The sequence below is a fragment of the Tyto alba genome, unplaced genomic scaffold (assembly GCF_018691265.1).
Source record: "Tyto alba isolate M040663 unplaced genomic scaffold, T.alba_DEE_v4.0 Super-Scaffold_17, whole genome shotgun sequence".
Taxonomy (NCBI): domain Eukaryota; kingdom Metazoa; phylum Chordata; class Aves; order Strigiformes; family Tytonidae; genus Tyto; species Tyto alba.
Window position 1 is genome coordinate 4138183 of NW_024881279.1, and position 26686 is coordinate 4164868.

Genomic DNA, 26686 nt, shown 5'->3' on the forward strand with positions numbered 1-26686 from the left:
GCTGGAAAGACCACACAGCTGTGGGCTCTACAACAGGACAGTGCAGACCATATGCTACCTACGAGCTACAAATTCTGTATATTTACCTAAAACCCTCTTACTAATGCTTTGCTCCCCATCCACTCTTCATGTCAGAGCTACACCATGGCAAATCCCCATGCCCTTGAGGGCCTGTGCCTCTAAATATGGGCTCATTTCCTCATCTTTTGGGCACAGCCTCGCAAGGTCATGACAGGACAGCTTACCAAATCCAGAGTCATGCTGATGTCAGACACATGAAATGCAAGCTATGCCTCTGGGGTATGAATGGAAAAGAAGGATCAGCCTCGGTCCCTCAAGAAACACTCTTCAAACTGACCTTGAACTATAATTTACAAACAAGACCTTCGTTTTCTGCTCTCAAGTAGTGTAGCCCTTGAGCCTTTTTTGCAGGTAACCGGAGATGGTGGCAGAGAAGCTATTTAACCTCGTGGTCTTTTAAATCATGAACAGTCAGCAGAAAGTAACGACACAGAAAAGCTAGCAAGTCATTATTGGAGACACGATATGAAATAAAGTACAAGTGAAAGAGGAAACCTTCCAATTGATTTTAATAGGTTTTGAATTAAGCTCTTCAAATTGAAGAGCAGACCTTAAGAGATACATAGACCAGCAGACTGAATTTCACCACTACAGATGTTATTACCAATTCGCAACAAAAAACTTTGTAGTAAAGGGCACCCTTGAATGCTACTATTGAGATACAAAAGTGGGAGGAGGTATTGCAGTTTTTTACTTCTGCATCCTTTACTTCATATTCTTTCCTATAAAGATAAGCTCAAGCCACAGAAATTGTTGAGGAGGTTTGACCTTCCTTAGACACCTGCAAGTCTTCATACACTTTCCAAAGAACTACTCCCAGAAAAATATGCTTTAACTCGCTGTTAACTCTCTGGTCTGAAGGCTTAGCATGGCATACAGCCACTCGTTCCTCATTACACAGTTTGAGGCCAAACTAATCAATAACAGGTTGTTAATGTCCATGAATTCAAACCAGCAGTTTGTTTTTAAAATGAAAAGTTACTGAAACAGAACTAAATATTGCCTAAATCAAATTAGCTGCAGTAGCAATAAATAATTAAAGCAATAAACTAGTTCATAAACAGAGAACATAATTTAATTAATTTTACCACCACATATAGAAATATCAATACTGCAGTGAGAGATGGAGCGTATGGGAAAGCAGGGAGCTGAGGTGCTTTTGCATCCACAGCCACACACGACCAGCACAATAGCAAAATGATTGTATATATATAAAAATCAAATACTAGCAGTAATAGAGTACTTTGAAAGAATAAGTAGCTGTTGAGAGCCAGATAACTGCCTCAAGCAGGGAGACACTGCGTACGTGAAATACATTTTGCAAAGCTGAGGGAGAGATAGGAAGGACAGAGCAGGATGAGTTATTTGAGGTAAAATCTTCACAAGCTCTAGATAAGGAGCTGTGCTCATGATCTATTTCTGCCCATGCTGCCACATGCCCTTTCCTGTGTTCCCCATGACCACGGACAAATCTGTAAAGGCTTCAGTTTTCTCCCACCTCCTACAGGTAAGCAACCAGGAGCAAAATCTTGTACAGTCAGTACTGAAAATGTTATGAGCAGGCAAGTTTCTGCCATGTCTTCCTGGCTCAAGCATTACTGCATTTACACTAGATGCAGGCACACGTGCAAGCTCCCCACTCCTTGCACACCAGGATTTGGGGCCCCTTGGTTTAACTGAATGTAAGAGCACAGAAGGTCATGAAATTATAGCTTTTTTTTCTGTCTGGATCTCCTTTTCATAAGAAAAAAGCAAGAGTGCATACTCATACTCTTTCACAACTCTGGATCACATGTACACACATCTGCTTTTCTTTCAGACTAAAACAAGACCTTTAGGGATGAGTAAGATCTGTTGAAATAATTAAATACAAAACTAGAGATTTTGCAGATGTCAGCTGTAGAGTATTGCCCCAGTACTATGGTATTAATAAAGTCTCCCTCTATTTAAAAAAGCTGCTGCAAAATACCAGGATAACACTTAGTTACTTCAGGCTGTTGAAATGGTTTTTATTTATTTTTAAGGAAGAGGGGTGCAGATCTTGCAATCTCATCTCTTGCTCAATGTAAAGCACTGCCTTCCCCAGAGAGAGCTGTAAGAAGCTGTTCTGCAGAGCTGTGTATCACAACGAGGTACAGAGGAAAGTCATTTGAGGCTGGTCCATACCACAGAAACATCTATCAAAAATAATTCAGCACAGCTAAACAGAAAAGTCATACTGACTTCGACAGTGGAGTTCTCTAAATATACTCCCACCTCTGGTATATTTGATGCTATTCATGAAATACAGGGAGGGTTGTTGGAAGGGCACACAATGGTGTCTAGCAGAGAGGAGGGTGCTGGTCCTGGAGGTACTGGCTGAGTTGCTGATTTTTGTCCCCTTTATCTTTAAGCTTGCCCTTGCTCCAACAGAGGCTCTGTAACACAAACACCACGACAGTTGCCTCTCAAACCTGGCTCAAGCAATAACACAAACCAGGCACTTAATAATTATTCATTGCACACAACCACATCCTTCTGTATGTTCTGCATGATCTCGCCAGCCATCAACAAAACGGGCGACCAAGCAGCTAAAGGCCAAATTTGCAAACACAGCCAGGCACACAACTCCCACCGCTGCTGCCGGCGGGGCAAGACACAGCAGCAAGCAGCCCGGGCAGGGGGGAGCAAAGGGCTCCGCCACCGGGTCTGGCCCACAGCGATGCTGCAGGGTGATGGGAAGGAGGCCACGTCTTCCAGGGGACTTTGGGGCAGAAGGACAGGTTTCCCATGCAGAAGTGAGGCTGGTAGTACCCTGCAGACCGGAGCACGCAGCAGTCTTTCGGCATTGAAGGGATGCCAACATCTGCCGTGGCATGCCGATGCTAAAATGCCCTGGGCTTCCCTTTAGATTTGCTCCGACAAGTGCACCTAAGGATGTCAAGCTTTTTTCTTTCGCAATAGCCAGATTTCTTCAACAGGAAAAACACCTGCTCCAAATATGCACATAGAAAAAGCAGTGGAAAACACCGATAAGCACCAGCAGCTGCCCAGTAAATAACTTTTGCAGAGAGCAAATCCATCTCCCAGGCTCCTGGACTCCTGCAGTCACTGCATCACCTCCATGAATGAATAATTCAATCAAGATTTAGATCACTAAACCACACTAGACCTGGGGCTTTTTTCTTTGAAAGCACTTGGTTCTCTTTTGTTCCACTCAATCCTCCCTCTCACCCTTTCTAATTTCCACAGGACAGAAATTGTCCCTCCCTGTCCCTCCTCCCAGGTTTCCTTGCCCAGCAGCAGGCAGGCTCCCTGGCAGCCTTTTCATTCTGCTGCTGCTCCTCTTCCACAAGTGATCCCATTCAACTTTCCTTTAGCCAATAAATTTACTTCAGGAGAAGAGAGCCCTAAAGCTCGTTCTTAAGAGAGACTTGAAGAATCCCTTTCTCTGCCTGCCCACCCGTGATGCAATATTGCAGTGCAGGCACAGCCAGAACCAGCGCTTTTGAAGTGTTGGGCTCTGCAGAAGATGAAGTGCAGCTGAGGACAGACCCTACAGCAGAGACCTCTCTGCTCCAGCCTGGATCAGACCCAACCTCCACCAGCCCCAACACCTTCCAGCATCGTTGATGGCTACAAAACAAGGACAGAAATAAACAGCCTTTTTTTTTTTTTTTTTTTTTTTTTTTATTTTATTTTAATAAGGTTCCCAAAGACCTCATGTCTCCATATATTTTTATATTTCACATCTGACAGTTTCAGGCACACTTCAGTCTATCAATGGAGGAATTATATGCCAGGGAGAGGAGCTCTGCTAGGTGAAGGACCAGATGAGCACAGCAAATGATTGTCTGCACCTGGTCCCCCGAGTCCAGAGCTCCCCATGGGGCAGGGAACCTCTCTAGGCAAGCCCCAGTCTGGCCACATTCATTTCCTCCACGTCCATCAGTGAGGGACAATAGTCTTAGTGAGAGCTTGCCCAGCCCCTCTGTTAACTTCATTACGAGCCATGTCCTGCTGACATCACAAGTGACGCTGCTGAGGAACATTCAAACCCCACACATCAATGCCAGGCAAGTTCTGAGCCAAGCATCGTGGTGGTCCCCAACTCCTCAATAATTTTAGCAGCTTGCAGTAGCTGCCTCGACCTGTCACTGACCCACACAGTGTCACCTGGGTAGAAAGCTGTTGCCTGCCAGAGCAAAGTATATCGCTGGCACAGACACAGTTTCTTTCACAGCTTTATTTTAAAGATACCAAAATACTTCAACCACCCCACGCAATGTTTCTAAGTTTACTTAGTGTTATCTCCACTTCACACATAAGAAAGAGAAAGGTTACTTGCTGTGGTTAAGATAATACAGTAGCTTCTAGGGTAAAAACTCAATAATCAATAAAATTAACTATCAGTCGCTGAAATCCATCCGAGAACATATATACAGTCAGCATAAAGATACAAGGAAATCCCATGAATGCCTGTTATTTTTAAAATTGTGTGAATAGGAGTGAAATTATTTCTGAATCTGAGACACCCAGCTATAGGTATTAAGCTTGTAATAGTTAAGATACATCTTAGGGCCTCCAAACCCATTAAGATAGGGTTTACTTATTGGCTACAGCATGGCCTGCCAAAGTAAAGCAACTTATCAGTGAAATAACTGACACAAATCCAGTAAATCCATATATTCAGCACGAGGAGTGCTGATACAGGACAAAGCGTTGGAGCACCAGCACCACGGAAGAGCCAGAATCTCCGTTTCCAAAGCAGCGTCTGTTTTTCCACTTACAACTTGTATTAGATCAATTGATACTACTTTCCTTTTAAACTTGCCTCACTGGAATCATGACAAAGGCACAAAATAGCAACCGACTGAGGTTTGCACATAGAGAAAGTAAAGCATACCAAATCACTCAGACTCATATAGCTCCAGGAATCAATAGGAGTATTTTTAACCACTCTCATAAATTTCTTCTTTGCTTCTGCTTCTGGAAGTACCAGAATAGATGGAGCCTCTCAGGCACCAGAGTCTAATACATGGTATTTTGGTTTACTTCTGCAAAAGCTTTAGAAAGACACAGCGTGCCAGGGACAGGGTCACAGCTCGCAGCCTTCAACGTATCGGCCACTTTGCTGGGCTCCTAATCTTAAAAACAAAATAAAGGACAGCAAGAAATGATAGCAGAAGCTCCTTTCTGTGTATTTTCCTCCTCCAGGACATACATTAAAAACACGCTACAGATTAGTCCAACATAGAGAAAAGAGCTTTCCTCTCACTATGTAAAAAAACCCCTTCCTTTTTTAGAAAAGTAATTACACAATTACACAAATAATTGTGGGACTGCAATTCTCTCTAATACCAGCCTTTCTGCCCTGGAGGCTCACACCTTTCTTTCAAACTAAGTGACTCCAATTCCAGGGGAAAATTCCAAAAGCTACACTCTAGTTTTGGAGGATATTCTGCTACTTAAGTTTCTTGCTTTTTTTCCTAATATATGGACAAGATTTTAATTATTTGGAGTTCAGAGTCAGTAGGGTTGGATCAGCAACAACGACAGACTGCCACTGGCAGACAACGACAAGCTAAACCCTAACCGAGACCTACAGGATTCGCTATGACTCTGTAAGGAAAAAAGCACATCATGACTATCAGATTACGTGAGATTGACATTTGTGATAGCATTATGAAGTTAAATAGTACGATAATTAGTTTTAAGTTGATTTTATCACATAAATTGTACCAGCTTTGGTCATGCTAGCTCTCCAGTGAGCCATGTTTTCATGTGTTTTTTCCTATCAGAGGATGCAGAAGATGATCTTAGGCAGGGGAAAAATACCCAAGAGCATGACTGAAGAATTGAGCATTACTTTTTAAGTTCTTCTATCAGAATTCATTCTTATTAAATCCTGAAGAAGGTCGCAGCACAACAAATAAGTAAAAAATTGCAGGTAAACCACTTGCAGCTCAGTGCCTGCTGACAACGCCACATCTGCAGGCAAAGAGTTGAGAATGCCAGAGCAGCATCCCCCTGACAAACCTGCTCTGGTCCGAGTACCTGCTCCCTGAATTTTAATTTCTAACAGCCCAACTCTCAGATAAGATCTAACTCTGGGGTGAACTAAAACCCCAGACAGCTGATTGTGCTACATGCTGGCATCCACGCATACAGCAGCCCGTTTTGTGTGACCACGAGAAGTCAGCAGCACTTATTGCTCCTTACGGCACCCATCACCCACAGACAGGCATGAGTCCTGGCCCCACGCTCCAGAGGATGGTATGAACTCATCACTTGACCCTCGAGGACGCTCACAGCAGCATGGTCCCATCCATGCCACCAGCAAAAAGAAAATTCCAAAATACCAAGTCTAAATTCTGAAATATAAAGCAGAAATACACCAGTCTCAGACTCCAGTGACATCCCACCATTACGGTATACCCCCAAAGCTTCTGCTGCCAGATCACAGTCTTATCTGAGGTCCTACAGTCAGGCAGCATCACATCAACCACTCTCCACCAAAGTTATCTTTGCTTTTTCATCCGAAAAAGAAAGATTAATAAAAACCCCACAGACCAGGGAGATAAGGAGACCTGAAAGCCATTTTTATCATAACAGCTGGAAAACACACATAATTAGATTTTGATAGCAAGCAAGAAGATTGTGTATACAGTAACTTTAAAATCAGCAAATTCTGCTCAAGAATAAAGGGAGTAAGTCTGGTATCGGACGATTGCCATTAACGTTCTAGACCTGATGAATGACTTCTGTGTTCAACAGCTTCTCAGATTTCCTTCTATCACAACTGGCCTAGTAAAAGATACTACTTCTCCCTACAAACCTTGACTTTCATATTCGAGTGCCTGCACAGATTTTCAGCTGAATTTAAAAAAGAAAGTTTGTGTGTTCTCTCCAAGGACTAACTGAATCTTGTTAAACAAAACCCAACCCTTTGGCTTTAGAGAACTTTCCCAGTAGCTCATGGGTATACTCCTGGAAACCTCAGATCTTCTTTTTGCTATACGGCATGCCTGAAGGCAAACGGTAGCAGCACCAGCAATCTTTCCAGTAATTAAAAAAAATATTAGCATAGGTGGTATTTGTGGAAAATACATTTATTTTTACAGCAGCATATGTAGCATCAAATAGCAAGGTGTTTGTTTCACTAGGGATCTAGACAATGCTTAGCTGCATCTCTGTTCATGAAGAAGCAAAATCTGAAATCATCCCAGAAATTTAAAAAACAAGCAAAAAACCCCCAACACCTCTTCCCCCCCAAAAAAAAGAAAAAAAAAAAAAGAGAAGCCTTTGTTGTATTTAAGTCAGCACAAGTCCCAGTTTTAGTAACTATTAGCTCTATTATTCTTATTCTTACTTACATGGACTTTAGCTATAAGTAAAGCTATAGGGTGCCTGTTCACATGTTGCAGATGGGATTTTGCAAGGGTGAACTAAAACCATCTACTTTGGGGTGGGTTTTTTTCACTTGTTTGTTTTTTCAATTGCAAACACGACAGAACAGTTCTGACCAACTACTTTTAATTATCAGTGACCTAAAGCCCTTGGAGCCACCAAGGACACACAGTCCCTTCGCCTCACCCCAGCAGTGACTGGCCAGAAAACGGGTCACTGGGGCTTCAGGATAGGTCTCAGGGACTCACCACCTCCTCCCTCCTCAGAGCCCTTCCCAAAATAGCAGATTTGCAGACAAAAAAAACCTCAGCCTCCAAAGCCGCAGAGGAGAATTTTAAGCAAGCAAAGGAGCATTTGTTTGTGCTAAGAAAAAGATTTAATGTCTAAATTAAATAAGTGCAACTGTGCTTAGCTCCCACTGGCAGAGTGGCTGGATATTAATGGCTCTCCTGCTGGAGCTGCCTCTCTCCAGAGAGCACCATTAGCATCAGCAAAATGGGGGACACACGTGCACGGAGCCCCACTCCCAGTTACCTTCTTGAAAGGAACAGCATTGCTGCTTTGACAGAAATCCTGCTTTCCCATGGGAATACACCAAAAGAACAAACAACAGATCTGGTTTAAGGAAAGTCTGAAAATTACTGCTACAAACCCACAAAAGTAAAATGGAAACTCCACCATTAGGGCATTGAGTCACTATTAGTTTCTCCATGCAAAGGAAAATAAGTTGGATACTTTTAATGATTTTCATTATGTTCCTGTTGTTAAATGAATACATTAAAATGTGTTTCGGTTATGCCATTCCCACTATTAATTGTTGTGGTATTGGAAACTGAAAATAATCCTTCAGGTTTTCCCCAACAGAAGAAAAAACAATGACAAAAGTCCACCTTTGTGCCCAGGCATTCAGCAGGGCCAGCAGCACTGTTCTCACAATGAGACCCATCTCTCACCCTCCAGTGAACAAACATCATCTTGTGAAATAATAACATTAGAGCTTCTGCCTGCTGGAAAGGCAGGGGGGTGAAAGAAGAGACAGAGGCCTGTAATTATTATTTCTGTTTTAAAATCCTGGAGGGTGCTCCGTTAAAGATGTCTGAAAGACGATGGGGTCATCTAATCAGAGGGAATACAGCTCAGCTATAATAAACAAGCCCTGATGAACACTCTTCCTTTGAAGGGAGAATTGCAATGCCTGATACGCAGATCAGCAAGGATTTGTTCTGGTGATGTTATTTATATTGGGTGAACATTAAGAGGTGGTAAAGAGTCATTTTCAGCATTGCCTCACATTCAAACAGAAATCTTTTTGAAGTTTACTCAAAGCCTGATTTCTTCAGCAGCATCTCCACACTTCCCAGAGACATGTTTAGACGTTCCAGTGATAACTGCAAACTCTGTGATTTACCAAAAATGCTCACTTAGCAATGCCTCTAATCCAGCTGACCTGTTTTGAATATATTTAGAGGTGTCATCCAAATGTGAACCTCCAAATGCAGGAAGCATTTATTATATTTCCAAAAGGAAGGAGAAGGTTTTCTGCTGTCTCTGCTCCTTTACTGCTACCGCCATGTGAGATTTCCCTCTAATTAAGATGCCTCATAGTATTAAGGAGCGGTCAGGGCTTCCAGAATAATATACTTGTAAGGGCTTTGACTTATTCCCCATGCTGTGCCTTACAGTAAAGGGGCTGCTTCTTACTGGTTTTGAGACCAACAGACCACTGTAAGGTGTGACAGTCCTATACCCAGTACGCATTCTGCAGCCCAGGCTGGCCAGTTCACCGTCTCGATGGCAAAAGCCATCTTGTTTTACAAGAATGGCACAAAACTTCTCTCCAACTTTTTCTGTAACCCTGGCTGCTCACTCCAACTCCCAGTGTGAGGAGCCCAGCACGCCAGTCCAGCCCCCTGAGCAGCATGTAGCAGAGCAGAGAGGCCATGAGTTCTCCTGACAGACCCATGCATGGGCTCCCCCCATTAATTTAGCTCAGTTATTGGCTGCTGCTGGGGCTCACCTTTTAAAGCATTATTATATAGTTATAAGAACAGAATTCTTCGTTTATTAGGGTCCTCTATGTGTCACAGAGTTCTTCCTCTGTTGAACAGTGCTCAGACATAGCCTGGATCCTGACTCCTGCAATGCCAGGCAAGTCCCACCAGCATCTCGGGGAGCAGAAACGGTCAGCGGTAAATCTACTCGAATTGCAACAACCCTCTGTTTTCACAACTGCTGTTTTTCCATACAAACATCGCTGGCAATGGATCATCCCTCATTGACACGGGTGCCAGCGGAGTTGGACGTGTTGACAGCAGCTGAGAAGCTGCATCGGGCTGCTTCCAATTTCTGGCTTCGCTGACTCGAATGCCAGGGAATAAGGTTTGCCACAATGTTGATTCTGCTAGAAGTGGTTGATGAACTTCTGCATTCAGTGGGCAATAAGAGTTAAAACCTAAATATAATTTAAGAAAAACTAACAATTTTAGAAAAATTAATATGGGTAAAGAAGAAAGAATACCGTGGAAAACAAAACAGGAAACTTAGAAAGGATATTTTTTAAATCTAACTTAAGTAACTGAGAGAAAAGTTATTCTTCAAAACATTCAAATATGAAAAGTAAAGGAAAAAAATCACATTATAGGCAATTCACATCACAGAATTTCAATGGGAGAAGCAAAACAAAGAAGAAAGGGCATTGCATGCCATTGTCATCTGCTTTGCAGTTGCAATGAGAAACTAAATTGAAATCTTGTAAGAAGTGACATTTTGAAAAACTTCCAATTCTGCAGATGGAAAACACAGCACTTTTTTCCTTGTATTTTTTATTTTCTAAGCAAGAGCATAATGTTATGCTATTAACTGCTGGCTGCACAAGGTGGATTTCAGCTGTGGCCTCTCTACCAACTGTTGCACGCAACAAGACACAGGAACAGACACTTCCTGACAACCTCAGAGACAGACCAACGTGATGAACAAATGTAAAAGCCAGAATCCAACCTATGCCTTTGGAAGGAAAAGTCTTTGAAGTCTATAGGTCCAGAATCACTTTTCACACATACTAATTTAATCTAGTAATAACATTTTACCAGAATGAGTTTCATAATATGTGTCAAGTAGTTTTACACTCAAATAGAAAAAGCAACTGGGCTGAGATTCAGCCCTACTGATTGTCACATCTTTGGGGCCACTTTAGAAGATGGAATTAGAAGCTCAGCAGACAGAAGGCGCATTTCAACCTCATCAAAACTGAAAGAGTGACAAAAAGACATACCACCTGCGTGGAAGAGGCAAGGAAGGAAAGGAGGAAGAGAAGGGGACAAGATACGAGGACCACACTCATGTTACTTCATAAACACACATAGTGCCCATCTTCTGCTATATGCAAACCAACAAACTACTTTAATATTCTTCAAAAGATCTCATCAAACAAAACAAACAAGCAGCATGGCATGGATAAATAACTACTGCCTCATGACAAACAAGGAAATATTTATGGAAGGCTATTAAACTTGGATTACTTAGACACTGGAGCAGTTGCAGTCGCCAATCAGCTCTGCTGACTAAATACATATTTATAAACACTTTAGCTGTTTTATTTACCCAATGGACCAAAATGGCTTATTCATTCTGTTCTGGTTTTATTTTGGTCTATCAAGTACAGTAAATGTGCAGTTAGGAGCATAATAAAAACTCCTTTAGAAAAGTAATTACATTACCTTACACACAGTAGATTTTTCTTTCCCAAACAACAAGAGCAACCGGACCATTTCACAGGCTCCTAAGTTCTTATTTTAAAATATACTGACATACACTAATTACCAAGCTGAAATCTTGCTTGGAAATGTGAAGTCCAGAGGAAACATTTACAAAGCAAGCAGAGCCCCCTGGAAAACCACTAATTTAAGCAGACTATTTGTATTGGCAGCATCCAGGGACGTGGCTATGGCCCCAGTCACCTGAGAGGTTCGTTCTCCACATCCTGCGGGGTCTGGGGAGAACTGGATGTGGTGGAAGAAGATAATGGACCCACAGGTAAGTACTGCAAGGACCATCACTGCTTGCCTCGGCCACTGCCCCAGCAAAAAGCAAGGCACGTCCAGGAGAAGACACCCGAGCACCATGAGAACTTCCCCTACCATAAACCACAAGGATCCAGCGGGGCTGGTCCAGGCTGCCAGCCCAACATGCTGCATCTCCCCCATGTAGAGGCCACAGCCACCTGGCTACGAGTGCCTGAACCAAGAGAGCGCCAACAGGGTCATTTCTTATTTTATTGCATTTGAGCAGAGAGTTGAAGCTCTGAAAATATTAACCTAATTGCACTGCCTTATGGTTAAAGCTCAGTTCGGGAAGAAACGGCACATTGAAACCTAATAAGTCTGTAATTGAAAATATACCATGCTTTTACACATGAAGTAGACTAGCAGCATGTTTAAAAATCATGACTCAAAAGCTTGATTGAGCCCGTAAGTGAAGCTGGACTTCGGGTTTTTGGACTCAAAGTTCGAGTTACTTATTTTGCTAATTTCTGAGACATGCTGGAAAAACTAACTTGTTAGAGAGTATTTGCATATTATATTATACTGCCATTACCAGAAACATCTGCTGCCAGTTTTTTATTCAACCCTTACAAAGAAGTTTATTTTACATCTGGTATGAAAACTCAGGGTTTCCGATGCATTTACACCTTCCAATATTACATGCAAGCAGCATATGCCCTCTCCACATGCAAGAGGCTTCCGCATCATGCAATGCTCTGCAAATTTCATTAGAATTATGTGGCTGGACAAAATAGTATTTCATGCAAACAACAATGCACTACCGGGAACAACAGCCAACATGACTTCAAATCTCACTGAACTTCAAGCTGGCTGCTGCTAAGTATGCTTAAGTCAATAAAAGTCCATTTGTCTGAAAATCTCTCCTCCTCTTGCTCTTAAAGACAGGTTGTCTTAAAAGACCAGTGCAAACCAGTCCTACTTTACTGCTCTGGGTAGAACAGAGAGACTAGAAGTGAAAAGGGAGACACTACCCTGTGGAACAAACCTAATCTCTCTATTAAGCCTTCATCAAAATTTGACATTCAAGCTGGCGAGGAGGTCATCCATCCCAGGCAGGAGCTGGCAGCAGGCAGCACCGTGACCTGTTGGGACCGACCTCCTCCCTGAAAGCACAGAGGATGCCCCTGACACCACGCTGGGGGACATGGGGCAGATACTGCTTGGCATGTACCAGGAAAAAAAAGAAAAAAACATCTCCTTCTAACTCCTGGAAATGTGCTGATCTATCTTCCAAAGTTTCCAAAGAATGTGAACTGATGAGCAGGAGGCATTTACCTTCTAGGTCAGACACTACATGCTTCCTGCTGCCTCCCTCAATGCAGCTGTATCTTCTTCAGCATGCTTTTGACTTAAAATTCTTGCATAGCCTGAAGCCAAAAGTCTGTTGAATAAACTGCCTTGCTGTTAACTGTTCCGAGAAGCTGGGTTGATGAATCTGGCTTTGCAGTGTGAATTTTGGTCACAAGCTTTAAGTCAGCAATTCATGTGTGATGTAATTGGTTGTGAAAAACCGTAAACATCAAGTGATTCGAGTTTCCCAGACACAAGTACTTCAAGGAGCCTTCTGGACCACGCCATCCTACTGCTGCAGGTCAGTGCAAGGTTTCGTGCCCCATGCTATCTGCTGTAAAAGAGCATCATTGAGGGACGACTCCAGCATCTTCCACCATCCTGCAGTGGAGCTAACTGCAGTTTGGCATTTCTACGTGTCTGCTTTTAGAATCTGATACTGTTGTGCAGTGTCTGCCCCTGGATATTAAATACAAGGAATGCAGGCAATGTCAGCATCCTGTTTTGTTTTGAGTTTTTTGGTATTTTTTAGTAATTTCTCTTTGTATGCCAAGAGATCATAAACTTGACTGATCTCCAGCTGGTCCCCACATGCTCAAATTAGGAACTGGCACTTCTCTGAAGGTGGGGCATGGCCAAGCAGGGCAGCCGTGGGCAGCAGTGTTGCAGCCAGCACTGGCGGCTTATTCAGCTGCCAAACCAGCAGAATTCATTCTGCTTTCAGATGGAAAAAAAGAGAGATGCCTTCAGACACATCCAGCCTCAGCACTCTGCACTGGGGATGCCTATTTCTGAAGTATGGTAGTATGGAATAAATACATGTACTATTTTGCATCTCCCTGCAAATCCTCACAAAGCCTCCTAGTTTTCTGGCTTATCTCCATCTTCTCCCTCTCCCCACCCAGAGAACTGAAGTCTGGCCCCTTCCTAAGCTTGCCTACAAACTCCTTCCTCTGACTTGCTGTTGGTAAGAGCTGCCTGGTTTGCTGCTGCTCAAGAAGTTTTTGCTTCAACTCCTTCAGGTCCATCAATCTGCTGCTCTAGCAAAGCCACATACTATTATATTTACTTACTAAACATTCATGCCCATTCTGCCATGAACAGAATTCATTCCTCCTCCTACCCCAAAGTACTTAACCACAGAAACTGATGTATCAATTTACAAGAGCCTTAAGTCTGCAAAACCATTCTGCTTCCAGCAGTGAGAGAGCTGGGCATGTAATCGGTTTCCTGCGTCTGCTGGCAAAGCTGAGCTAAACCATGGCTGCGTTCACATTTTCAGAAGTAATCCATCTGAATGAACAAACAGTCATTTGGAAGCCAAACACGATGAGTAGGACCAGCACTGTTTGGTTTAGAAAACAGCTCAGAAACTCCCTGGCTGAGCTGCAATTCACTGCTCAGTGTTTGCAGCTACTCGTCCTTGTCCAGAGTCCCATACACATGTGTGTAATACCAACAGCTGTAGTAAGACCACCTAGGAGTATCCCTAGTACTGTTTATTTTACTACGGTGACTAACACTGGCTAACAAGTGGATTATTTGGGGTTCTTCCCCCCTCCACGTGGTTTTACTCCCTCTTTTAACTCTTGTCACTTTTGTTCTATGCCAAATAATATAATCAAACACCATTGCCAATAGATACGTAGAAGCAAACAGTTTTGCCTCTTCCCCCCCACCCCATTTGGTTTGCCTGACTAAAATAAAACCCAAGCTACAAAATGCCTTGGGTAGCTCCTCAAAAATATTTTTACCTTCATTATTTCTACCTAATTCCCTGCCAACACTGCAAAACTAGTCATCCCCACTGCATCATGTTTATGAAGAGTAGTGTTCAAGTGGGATGAGGTGCAGAAAATGCTGAGGAACCGCAGTTTCTGAAACTGAAATAAAACAGGAGCTAAACAACGGATTAATATTCTGACCCAGTCAAATATCCTTCCCCAGGTAACAGCTGGCCATTCACTGACAACATATGCCCTGAAAAGTCAGAGATAATAAAAATTTCTATGAAAACAAAGCAGCTGAGTTGGACATAGATGCGAACCTTCATTTGAAGTAAAGACTGTGTAATTCTTAAAATCAGTATAATAAGCATGGAAAATATTCCTACTTGTGATCCTACAAAACAGCTATTTTTGATTTAAACCTGTCCTCTGAACTTCTGAGGCAAAGCCCAAAGATACAGCTACTGTGTTTCTGAACATCTAACTCTATATGTACACAGCATATGCATCCAGATACGTGTATTTATTATATCATATAATCTGGATGTCACTGGGATAGCCAGACAGCTACTATCTGGGGGTACAGCTGCTTCTAAAGAGCAACAGACACAGCTATTACAGACCAAATTCCTTGGACTCTGGCACTAGGAAAAGAACAACAGGATCGGAAATTAATAAGCAATTTACTACAAAACTAATTACAGCTGATCACTTCATTGTGTTCATGAAGGGTTTGAGGAGAGAAACCTGACATTCCTGCCAAGTTTTGAGAGCCTTTCATCTTCCGTGGATAGGTGAAAATTTGAAATGTGCAAGAAGAAAGGACGAAGTGAATAGAATTTCTAAAGGGCATTACTGTTTTATAACCCTGAGTCAGTTTTTCATCTAAGACATAAGAATTGATGTCAAGTGGCAAGTAATGAAATATTTCTTAAGCTGCTGGCTGGATCCTCCAACACTGCTAATTGAAGCGGCCCCAGAGATTTTTCAATAGAACTCTGGCAACTTGGGAAAGCTCAGGGTGTGCTCTATTCTATTGCTCCTCACTGATTAGGACACACGCTATAACAATAAGGATTGCGTATCCTTAATAAATATATATATATATATAAATATAAACCAGCCATCCACAATACAGAGCTTGTAAAGACTTCAGAGAGGTTTCAGCCTTTTAGTTCAAAACGGATAGTTAAAGTTCATCTCTTTATGGTATTGTGATGTCATCTGTCTGAATAAATCTGGAGTTGCATCTCATTTAATAAGATTATATGGTCAAACAGAGTGGAAGCAATCTGCCTGAACATTTCTTGGCTGAGTGGTTTCAAAAGCATCTTTTGACACTAATTTGTTGAATGGATGATTGTGAGCAACACAAAAACAAATTAAAAGTTTTAAATGCTTGGGTTATATCCTCAGCTAGGAAAAAGCTAAGGTGGTCCATTAAATTCAGCATGACTTCTATCTACCGAAGGTCTGGCTCTTTATGCTAAATGTGACTATGCACATGCTTGGGCATAGAGTTATACACAGCAGACAATTTATTCTAGTACTGAGGATCCTTCAGCCCCATACTGCCAACAGAAGTAGAAGCATTTGTCAGCTCAGAAGGTACAGAATTAACTTCTGTGTTCTTGCAGCTAAGATAGTTGGGGAAACCACCAGAGGCCCTGTTCTGCTAGACATGAGAATCTGATGGACATGAATGTACATTGCTTTGACATACATATATTGTGTGGTCTATTTTACATCAACAGGTAAGTATGACATGTTCATCTACACCCAGTACACAGTGAAAACTCACCAGTCTTTAAAATTAAACCCTGCCACTGTCAAGCCAAATGCTTACAGGTGCTCTCTTTAGCCCTTGGTCCAGTGCTTCTTCTGGTTTACCATGAATCTTTCAGTCTTCCAATTTTCTGCTGCATGCTATTCTCCATCCTTTTCACTAAATGCCTGTCATGTCCACCTGATCTGCACAAATGGCTGCTTTTCCTGGCTCCCTTCTCCTGTTTTGCTCTTCCCTATCTCTCTCCGGCACTATTTCACGCTGATGTAAATGTGCAGGTTATTAACATTTTTGCTCAGTTTTTCCTTCCTGTGCACTAAGGGCAGGTATTGAATAGGAACCAGCAACAATGATAATACCTGAAAGCATCTATAAACACACAGAGTAAATAATGGAAGAGTATTTAGATAGAAATGGGAAAAGAAAGAAGACTCAATAACTGAGTCTGACTGCTCTAACTTGCCCCCTGATTTTAGCTTAAAAGAGCAATATAAAGAGATAGCTTTCAAATCCTGTGCTTGTTTACCACATGCTGGGTTTTATTGAGTTTGTGGCTTTGTTTATTTGGGGTTTTTGTTTTCTTTTGTTTAGGTTTGTTTTTTTTTAATGCTAGCAACACAAAATCCGGCACCTCACACCCTATTCTGTTTTCCATTGCATGAGCATAATGCAGATGGAAACTGCAGTGGGTCATATGTATGACCCACTGAGAGCAAAATTTCAACTTAATTAGCTTAAACTGAATTTAGGAAAATATTCTTCCAGCTTCTAATCAACTAGCAGAATGAGGTTGTTTGGGTTAAAAGATCATTTTTAGCCAAAAGGGTAACATTTGAACACCAGTTAGGCATCTCAGGAACAAAAAGGATGTGCAGCGATTTCCATTTAAATTCAGAAGGAAATCAGTCTTCATACATCACAGTGGAAGATAGCTGCCAGCTGCAGTCAGGGAAGCATCTCCCCTCCGTACCACAGCAATTAAAAGACCATGTAATTATAGTTGATCTGGCACCCACAGAAGTCAAAGGAAAGCCATTCATTGACTGTAATGGTCTTTGGAGCAGCTTCAGAATTTCTCCAGCATATGTAGTCCTGACACTTTGGAAACCAAAAGCTGCCCAGTTTAACTACACTCATCCACAGCTAAAAAAAAGCAAGAAGGTGTTTTCACATCTTTCTTTCATCTAATATAAACACAGTCCAGCACAACTGACCAACTGTCTGTTAAATAGACTATTTGTGGAAGGAAATAAGTATGGCAAGTTAGTATTTACCCGTGGACCATTTGACAACAATCAAGGCTTTGTTTCCTTTGGAAGAAAAGCCTCCGCTTTCAATCTAGGAAACTCAGACCTTTTGTCCACAAAAAAAAAAAAAAAAAAAGAAAAACTCTGAAAAGTATAAGCCAGGATCGACCCTCCTTTCACCAAAAGCTCTTTTTTAATTATCCTGGTTCATCCATGAGCAGGGATAATAAAAGCAGGCACAGAACAAGTTTGCTGCAGCTCTCACCTTTGTGGCTGTTTCTATTAGATATTTTTAAGTTTCAAAGTTTTCCAGCTTTTCAACAGAAAGCCAAATCTTCCACCAAGGGAAGGAAACAAGCATAACACATCACCCTCAAACATTTTCCAATCATCTAATTTCCTCAGGTAAAAACCATTATCCACAAAAATTACTGTTTTAGGGAAAATAGGTCTGAATTTTAAAATCAGATTATACCGTAGCACAAAATTTATAATAAAACCTTTCGTGTACATAACAAATATTTCAACCCTCCTGTTATTTTTTTTTCTAGCACTGAGTGGTATCTGCTCTGCACACATTTTAATACTGAAGAGGTTTCTGAAGGAGGCTTTTGTTGAATTATTTTATAGGCACTATTGAGGACTAACTCCAGAGAGGAAGGCACTTAATCATTGCTGAAAATCCCCAGGTAGCTCCGCAAATCCACAGGCTTTTGTGACCAAGATATATTTACCATGTTTGTTAGCATTTTCTTGACTTTTGAGGAGTTTGCAGTTCTTCAGACATACTTGATTCACAGATTGCGTTGCTGGGCATAAACTCAATTTAGCTATAGACCTTAATTCCCCAACTACCATCCCCTTCTCTCCACTCCATCCACTAATTTAAGAAGCCTTCTGACAAAGAAGTTTATTATATTAAATTCATTTCTGAAAAAGGGTATGGTTTCACCCCTCTAAATGGAAGTCTAGCCTTACCCATCCTGTGAAGGCAATGAGAAATCAGCTTAACTGAGCCTGGAAATTTGGTGTCTAGAGGCATTGATCTCAAAACCCAGTTATTCCTCTGATGTAACATTTTCCAAGCACTCACATGATCTATAGAGTCAGTCCTGTGTTCAAAAATTGCTATATTTAAGTTCTGGTAAGTGTTGCTTACTTTCAATGGGCAGTAAACTTAGAAGACCCAAATCCTATCTGAAACAAAACTAGAAGTACTTCCACAAAATTTTATTCGAGAAGTCCGTTTTCACAAAACTGGATTCAGTCTCCATGCCTGTAATGAACTGTACCATGAACTCTATTTCTAGAGCATGACTGAAATGTCTCCACATCCAGGATGCCAAGATAACTCTTCTGCATCTCAAAGTAGCCTTGAAGTATCCAAGAGCCCTCTTCAGCCCGAGATCATAGGAAGTCCAATAAAACTGGATTTCTTCATGAAGAGTGGCAGCAGTTTGACCAAATACACACATATGCTGGAAACCTGAGCTAAACAGATTTCACCTTTAGCAACAGCCATATATTTTATTTATTCAAGTCTCTCTGCTGCCTCAGACTCACAGAAAATAAAAACAAAAACAACCAACCACAAAAAACCCAAAAGGAGATTATTTGCTTGGATGGAAAGTTACCCTTGGACCTGACCATTTTCATTTATGCTGTAAACCAGTGGTAGTTACAACCTCATCCCGATATACAGGATGCCTGAAGCGATTAAAGAAGCTGCTGGAGCAAAACAGGGAAATGCATCAATGTGTTGAACAGGAGAGTGTCACCCACTTCACGTTCTACTGAGATGGATGAGGCAAGCAACTGCCTGATCCGGAAAACATCTGCTAAACAAAATCAAAATTAATGATAACCAGAATGAGCTCTTTGATGGCCAATCCACACCCAGCTGCCGGGATCCATCAAAGAGCCACTCACAGCAGCAGCCAATTAGTTGCTAACACAAAAGAGTTTACAGGAGCAGGCTCTGAGCTCAGAGCACCAGCATTTAACACTGCTGCACCTTTGGGGGGATTTGCAGTGTGCTGACACATGGAAAGCCTTGGCTGGACCATTTTCCTCCCTGAAATGCTCCAAGGTCAGAGTTTAGACCCTCTGCCAGCACTCAACAAACCTTGACTTGCATCCCCAATATCATCATGCAGTTCTGTGCTGAAAGAACAACTTTTCATTGAAACAACAAAAAAAAAAAACTACAATTTGCGACACTAAGAACTGTCAGGCAAGCGTTAGTAGGCAGCCTCTTTGAAATTCCACAGCAGCACACTCTTTCAAGTGTGTAAACTCATGTTTGTTTTTAAAAGTTACTGCAAGAATACTCAACACCAACACACACATTGAAAGAAAACTTTTTTTTTTCCTACCTTTTCTTCTTGTAACTTCAAACCTTCTGGAGTCCTATAAGGAAAAAGAGAATTTTTTTGTGTGGTTTTTTTTTTTTTTTTTATATAAGAATTGTTCAAAGGCAGCATGAACAGAACCCCCTAAAAACATTAGTCATTGTCCCAGAGAAGCATCTGTGAAGCTCTACACAATAACTGAGGAATAATTATAAGCATACATTTCAGTTTATCCACAGATATTTAATGGATCAATATATCACTTAAAATGATTCATCATTTTCTGGGTAAGTTACATGGTAGAGCACAATATCTTTCTTTAAAATGGATGGGTTTTCTTCTATTGATGTTAAAAGGGAGCAGCTAGGAGGGTTATTATAACTCTAGCAAGGGTTTAGAGTTGAGGATGGAGGAGACATTACAGATATTTTTAGCAGAGACTTGTTCAAATAACTGAATAATTTCAAAGCAACCAGACTACCCATGCTTAGAGCTGAAGGTTCATTTCAATCTTTGCACACCTATATCATTTGCCTTATTTCTTGCAAAGCATCACTACCACCTCTAATATACTTCTTTCTAAAAGACATTGCATAAAGTCTCAAAGGGTATTGCATTCCCAGACAACACTATTTATACGAACGGTGAGACTCCAGCAGAATAAATATTTAATTCCAAGCAGTAACACTATTTATGGGTTAATTACAAATACTTACAATTTCCATCATTTGAGCTACTTCTTGCAACCAGTGTTAAAAATAGAAGAATCACAGAGGACTCTAAAAGACCGTGTTGTCTGGAATCACGCTGACCTGGACCGTGCCCACTGATGGGTGGTACAGGATTAATCCCACCGAGTGGAAATTTAAACCAGGAAGACCCCAAGGTGCCACCAGGCCCCAGCACTGTCTCCACCCTGGTACCCCCCAGCACAGACACAAAGAAGAGGAGCGAGCTCCCCACACCCCTGCTAGAAGCTCATAAGGCAGGTTTTTACTCTTGTGGATGTGCCTTGTTTAACCTCTTTTCTTAGGGTTCACTGTTCTCAGATGTTTATCAGAGAATAAAATAACAAAAAGGTTTGTTTCTCTCCTCCTTTTCATAGGGAAGTAACACATGGGTTTCCCCAGACAGCTGAGCCTTCTGGCCCACCTGATGCTTATTACAGTTTTATTTGTACTTTTTTCACTTTTAAAAAAAATAAAGTGCCTCCCTGCAAACCACATTTAGACAAAGGCAAGTATAGCGCTATGCATCTAATGAAATATATTCCTGGTCCCCTTCTGCAGGACAGAGTACTCTGCCACAGGGTAATTAAAAATACAGAATGATGCCACTGGAGCCCATGATAAAAAATATAGAGCTTTTCAAAGTGAGAGATAGAAATAGACAAAAGAAAAAAAAAATAGCTTGTGGAAGTGATGACAGTACCTGCATCAGGTAATTCAGAATGAGGTGGTTTATTCAAGGATGTAATATTACACACACCACACAGCAGTGTTGCAGCAATGCATCTACTGCCTGCAGAAATGCTCCTTGCTGCCTCCCATCCCTCTCCCAGGACCCCCACCACAACCGCAGTGTTCCTCCAGCCCAGGGGACCAAACCACATCACATCATCCGGCCCAGCTCCACTCAAATGTGGTGACAGTTTATACTTTGTCCGTTGTCACCAGTTGTGTAGGCAACAGATGCTGATTCTCTTCCCTACAAGTAACCGGCAAGCTGTCTCAAAAACAAAGCTTTCACTAAAACCAAGAAGGATCAGAGCAGCAGAAACAGTCTCTGTGGCACCCTCCAAGTCAACTGAGGGGGATAAACAAAAAAATTGGTATTTGCTTGTAAAAATTCTAAGTTATTACTCCCTGTAGGATACTACCTCAGTGATCTTGAGAAATATATAAAATGACATTCAGGATTAGTACAGACTTCAAAGCATTTATCCTCTTTAGGCAGCAAAGCTCTGAGCTGCGTAGACAGTTATACTCCAGGGACCTCTCAGAGCTTTTCAAAATATTAGTTTGAGAGGTGGGGCACAGGATAAAAATTCAGATACAGCCTGCTATCATTAAGCCCGTGTACATATAATATATGCAAAAAGAAAGAGTACTTTTAAAGTTCCCCTGGAGTCCCTCACTTTAACAAGCTGTTTGAATTCTCTGCAGTTCAAAAGCTTAGCAACACTAAAACTAATTACAACTATTACATTGATCAAAAGAAAAAAGACAATCACAGTCTATAAAAAATTCAAGTGTCAGCTTCCTTGTATTAAATACTCTTTTGGTATTTCCATGAAAGGAACTACATAGACATCGTGAAAAACAAAGGATGGTCTTCAAAGTTTCCCTTCTTTTACTCTGTTCCCCTTATAATTATAAGCTCTAGTGAATGTAAACTATCCCAAAAAACAGATGCAGGATTCAGAGGAAAATCTTGTTAGAAATGCAATGGCAGAACGTGAGGTCAGGCTGCAAGTCATCACTTCTCATTACCTGGGAGAGTATCAGCACTTGGTATGTCCCCCAAAACATCCCCTTCCATGGAGAAAAGACCAATGGCACTGAGTACACTCAACATTTCAGGAGAGTACACAGAAAAATGGGAAATGGGAAAAATACCTGGCAACTGTGGCTGGGCTTAAAGAGCAGTCACAAAAAGGCATCAGATCCAGGTACAGACACAATCCTGGTTTCTATCCCTCTAGTAAAGTGAAGCTATGGCAAGGACTCATTTTTCTTAGTTTTCCTCAGTCAAAACATCTCTCTTCTGTAGTACAGAAAAAAAAAGAAAACGCTAATTTTTCTCCTTGAGGCCATGTTGAACGTAAGACCTTTGTATTAGTGATCTCGTATACCACTAAGAGTCATTACCAACAACTGGCCACAGGCACCATGCCACACGCTATGACTTGGGCAATCTCTTCAGAAGAAGGAATAGTCACCCTTTCTTTAAAGATACTGCTCTCAAGTTAAAAAAAAAAAAAAAAAAATCACACAGAGGTTTTAATAGTGTTACTAGTATAACGCCAAACTATTTTGATAAAAATGACACTAAAGTTCTCGGATGCATTGCCTGAGGAATATTCTTCTGCAGAAGCCATAAAGCAGATGGTTATAAATGAGACTTATTTCATGGGCACCATTTAATGTCTGCAAATTCCTTTAACTAAAAATCTAATTTTATCAGAGCATAAATCATATGCTTTGAAGGGAAAAATTTGTTTCAGATTTCTCATTCCTTCTATAAAGCTTCTTCATGAATCCTATTTTAAGTAGCATTTCATTAATGCAATACAACAGTTTTATTTGTCAAGGTTCGCTTTTAGCACCTATTTTCCTGCTTTTTAATGTTAATTAATTGAATGCAGAATAAAAGGTCCTTCTGTATCTGAAGTCCCTAATTATTATTATGGGGAAATCAATGTAGCATATTTGCTACAGTATTGCTTTTCACTAGACATGTAGCTACTTAAAAACTGTATCTCCAAAAGACCAACCAAGCCAGGGTCAGTGCACAAAAGCAGATACAGTGTCATCGAGTACAATTACTAATCCTACCTGGATTAGAAGGGACAAAAATAAAAATAAAAATCAGAGATACAGTTCACTACCTGCTGTCACACAGCTTCCCTCCCCCGTAGCTGCCATGTGTTGCACATCAAACACCTGCATGAACCTTATCCAATTTAACAACTGTTTTGCACAAATCCCTTTTCTGATCTTACAAAAAGGGAATGTCAGTCTTTCAGGAGACAGTGTCTAGATGTCCTGCCAAGACATAATAGCTGGTTTGTGTTATAGGCTCCTGATTAATGCTGAATCATAGGCCCATGGATGAGCAGAGTATTTCTGGAATGAAGAATCTGCTTTCATTCAGAACAAACTTGGGGGCGGGGGGGGAATTTCATTGTGCGGAGTTAAAATACAGCTACCCAGAGGGAATACACAATATAGTACAGTGCTTGGTAGCCAACGTGCTGCAAACAGATTTACTGACGGTCATTAGTGATGGATCAAAGCAGCAAAAACACATTGAGGTGGTTTGGTATCAGTCTAAATAAAACCTTTAAATACCTCCCCATAAGACTTTTCCACATTTGTCCTATATACCTACAAAGAACATACTGTGCACTATCCAAGGCGATGCTCTGCCTCCTGGAAATCCCTGCTGCAGGGAGAGCAGGGTACCTGAGCCCCGGCTCTTCTGCTGCTGAAGCGGGAGGCCCCTCATCACCAGACTCTGCTGGAAAAGGACCTTCCTAGCTCAGGCTCCCATTTCCACCAAAACACTTTACAAAGGTTTTCTTTCTCAAATACTCTATTTCACTTCCCTCTCCACCTAATTAACTTTTTTTTTTTTTTTTTGCACTCTTGGCTAATGGAAGACTTGGCTTCAGCTCTCCCGTGGTTGAGCAAACTCAAGTTTGCTGGACAGCCCTATTCAGTGTCTTGGTACACGGCCTTTGGTGTGCTGCCCTTGAATGTCTTTAACAAGTGAAGCCCAGGAAACGTAGAACCACCACCACTACACTAAGAATATTAATTTCCCTGTTAAGATCACTTCAGCTTAGGTTTATTACACCAACGCTAACCAGCAGTTGATCACTTTTGCTTTTTAGAGCTGCATTCAAGTAAACAGGGGGGCGGGGAAGGACCACGTGTGTGCTCCTCTTAGCTTTATAAATAGCTACAGGTAAGACCAACACACTGAAGGGCTATTTTCTGAATAGAAAAAGTGCTCTATGAAGCCCAAGAAATTGCTGTATTGAACTGTGAGGACTTTGTCATGTAGAAACCTAATTCCCACACTTCAAGGGCAATCCCTGTTAATAATATCCACATATTCTCTCCAGCCAAGGAAGGAGCAGGCAGAGCAGAAGTCATGTGGATGCTTAACTACATGAAATTGTTATTGCAGCATGAGCGAGGGGAGGTCATTCAGAAACAAAGCTAACCCAGGGCTGTCTGCAGGAAGCACAGGACAAAGAAGAGCTTCCCCAAAGCTTCAACACACCTGTGGGACTGGGGACAAGACGTGGACACACAAACAAGATGCTCATGATGTTCTCCCTAACTCTAGAAAAATGGCACAGTCCAGCCTTTAGGCAGGTAATATTTACCACATACAGCAGGCTAAAACAGTGTCATTGGGCATCTAGAATTTATAATCACTTGCTGTGTGTATAAAGTCCCATCACTAGAAGCTGCTGTGCATGATTAAAAGCAATCTGTTAACCTGGATCCTACAGCTGCGGACTAGACATTAAGGTGTATGTATAATACACACTCTTAGCAGTCTTAAATAAAAATATGCCAACCCACTCCTAACACAGCCTACAGTTTGACAAGAATCACAACCACCAGTTCCAGGCTGGACGTACTTGTGCTGCCTTGTGGGGCTGCAGACCTGGAGCATGGGACAAGGCTCCCTGCCCTAAAATACTGCTCTGGAATGCACACAGAGCCTAGCACTGTTACAAATTACAGTAACTACACGGTACTTTATACTTGGTTTGTAAGAGGCACGCAATGCACACAGACAACCTACCAACAAGGAGGGAAAAAGGACTCCTTCCTGATTTTTCTGCAACCGTTGTTCTTCCTTTTGTCCCTGAACATCCACATGTAGCCACATGCAATTTCCTGCATTCTAATGTGAAGAGAAAAGTGAGCACGCTTTGTAAGGTTAGTAATTAAACAGTCACAGTTAGGCTTGAAATGAGAAAAGACAAGATCCTGTCTGCTATTTCTTTCCACTTTTCCTTTGACTAGAGCCAGAGGATGAGTACTTATAGCCCAGGCACGCAGAGAGGCACATCACAAGGTGGAATCAACAAAAGCTCAGTGTAGTATTTTAAGGTGCAAATCTTCACAGTACAGTGTCTCTGTAGCGTTCTTTCTTTCCCAACTTCCTCCATTAACAGACCAGTATCCAGAGAGATGGGTGTGAGGCTGTGCATTGGCCATCCCTTCTGCCAGCAGCTCTGATCCCACAAGCACAATGCCCAACATGTAGCACTAAGTTTGGTACCAAACAGGAACCAACTGCCTTCAAGTACAGCGATTCACAGGATAACCCTGCAGTGTTTTCAGTCTCCTGCCCTTTAATACTGATGTAGATTTAGTCAAAAGGAGCCCCTTCCTTATGATCATAAGCAGAGGTTAACATAGAGGACTTTGCCAAGAAAGATGGAAGAGACGCAGAAGAATAGAGAACTCATTTCAGATCCACAAGTTGCCTGTATTGCTGGACTGCAGCAGCCCTCTTACCAGATACTTTGTGGAAGAGACTGCAGTGCTTGTGCAAGGGGATAAATCAAATTCAGCACATGCAGCTGGGCTCACGCTGGGTCTATCACTAAATCAGATGTTACCTCTGCACACACTAAGTCTCCAGGGCCCTGCTCTCAGGATCAGCCTAACTGCTGTACAATTTCTAAATATACAGCCCTGACTCATTTAGAAAATTAATAAAGAGGCTGTTCCTATTAATAGATTATCATCCCAGGGATTTTTTCTTCCCCTTCAGAGCATGCTCTTCCTTATCTCAAGTGAGGGGTCAATAAAATTACACTGACATCCAGTACAGGGCTAGGTAAGGCACTCTGCATACGGATTGTAGCATTTGCAGTGGTTATGACTAATATGCAGCTTAGTTTGACAACCAGGATTTTCTGTTTACAACCACGAACACAGAATATTTTCTGAAAAGATGCTAATGAGGCAGGGAACATCCACTTTATTTTTTTTTGAGC

General features: G+C 41.6%; 1 protein-coding gene across 7 annotated transcripts in view; it reads right to left on the minus strand.

Moving 5' to 3' along the window:
• Positions 1–26686, minus strand: part of FSTL4 (follistatin like 4) — a 235153-nt gene that overhangs the window by 196350 nt on the left and 12117 nt on the right. For 5 of the 7 annotated variants that reach the window (XM_042790335.1, XM_042790336.1, XM_042790337.1 and 2 more), the window contains exon 3: positions 19957–19990. The exons of the other annotated variants lie outside the window; for them this stretch is intronic. In XM_042790335.1, the coding sequence (XP_042646269.1) occupies positions 19957–19990 (34 nt within the window). The remainder of the gene's footprint in view (positions 1–19956; positions 19991–26686) is intronic. 7 annotated transcript variants of the gene reach the window in all.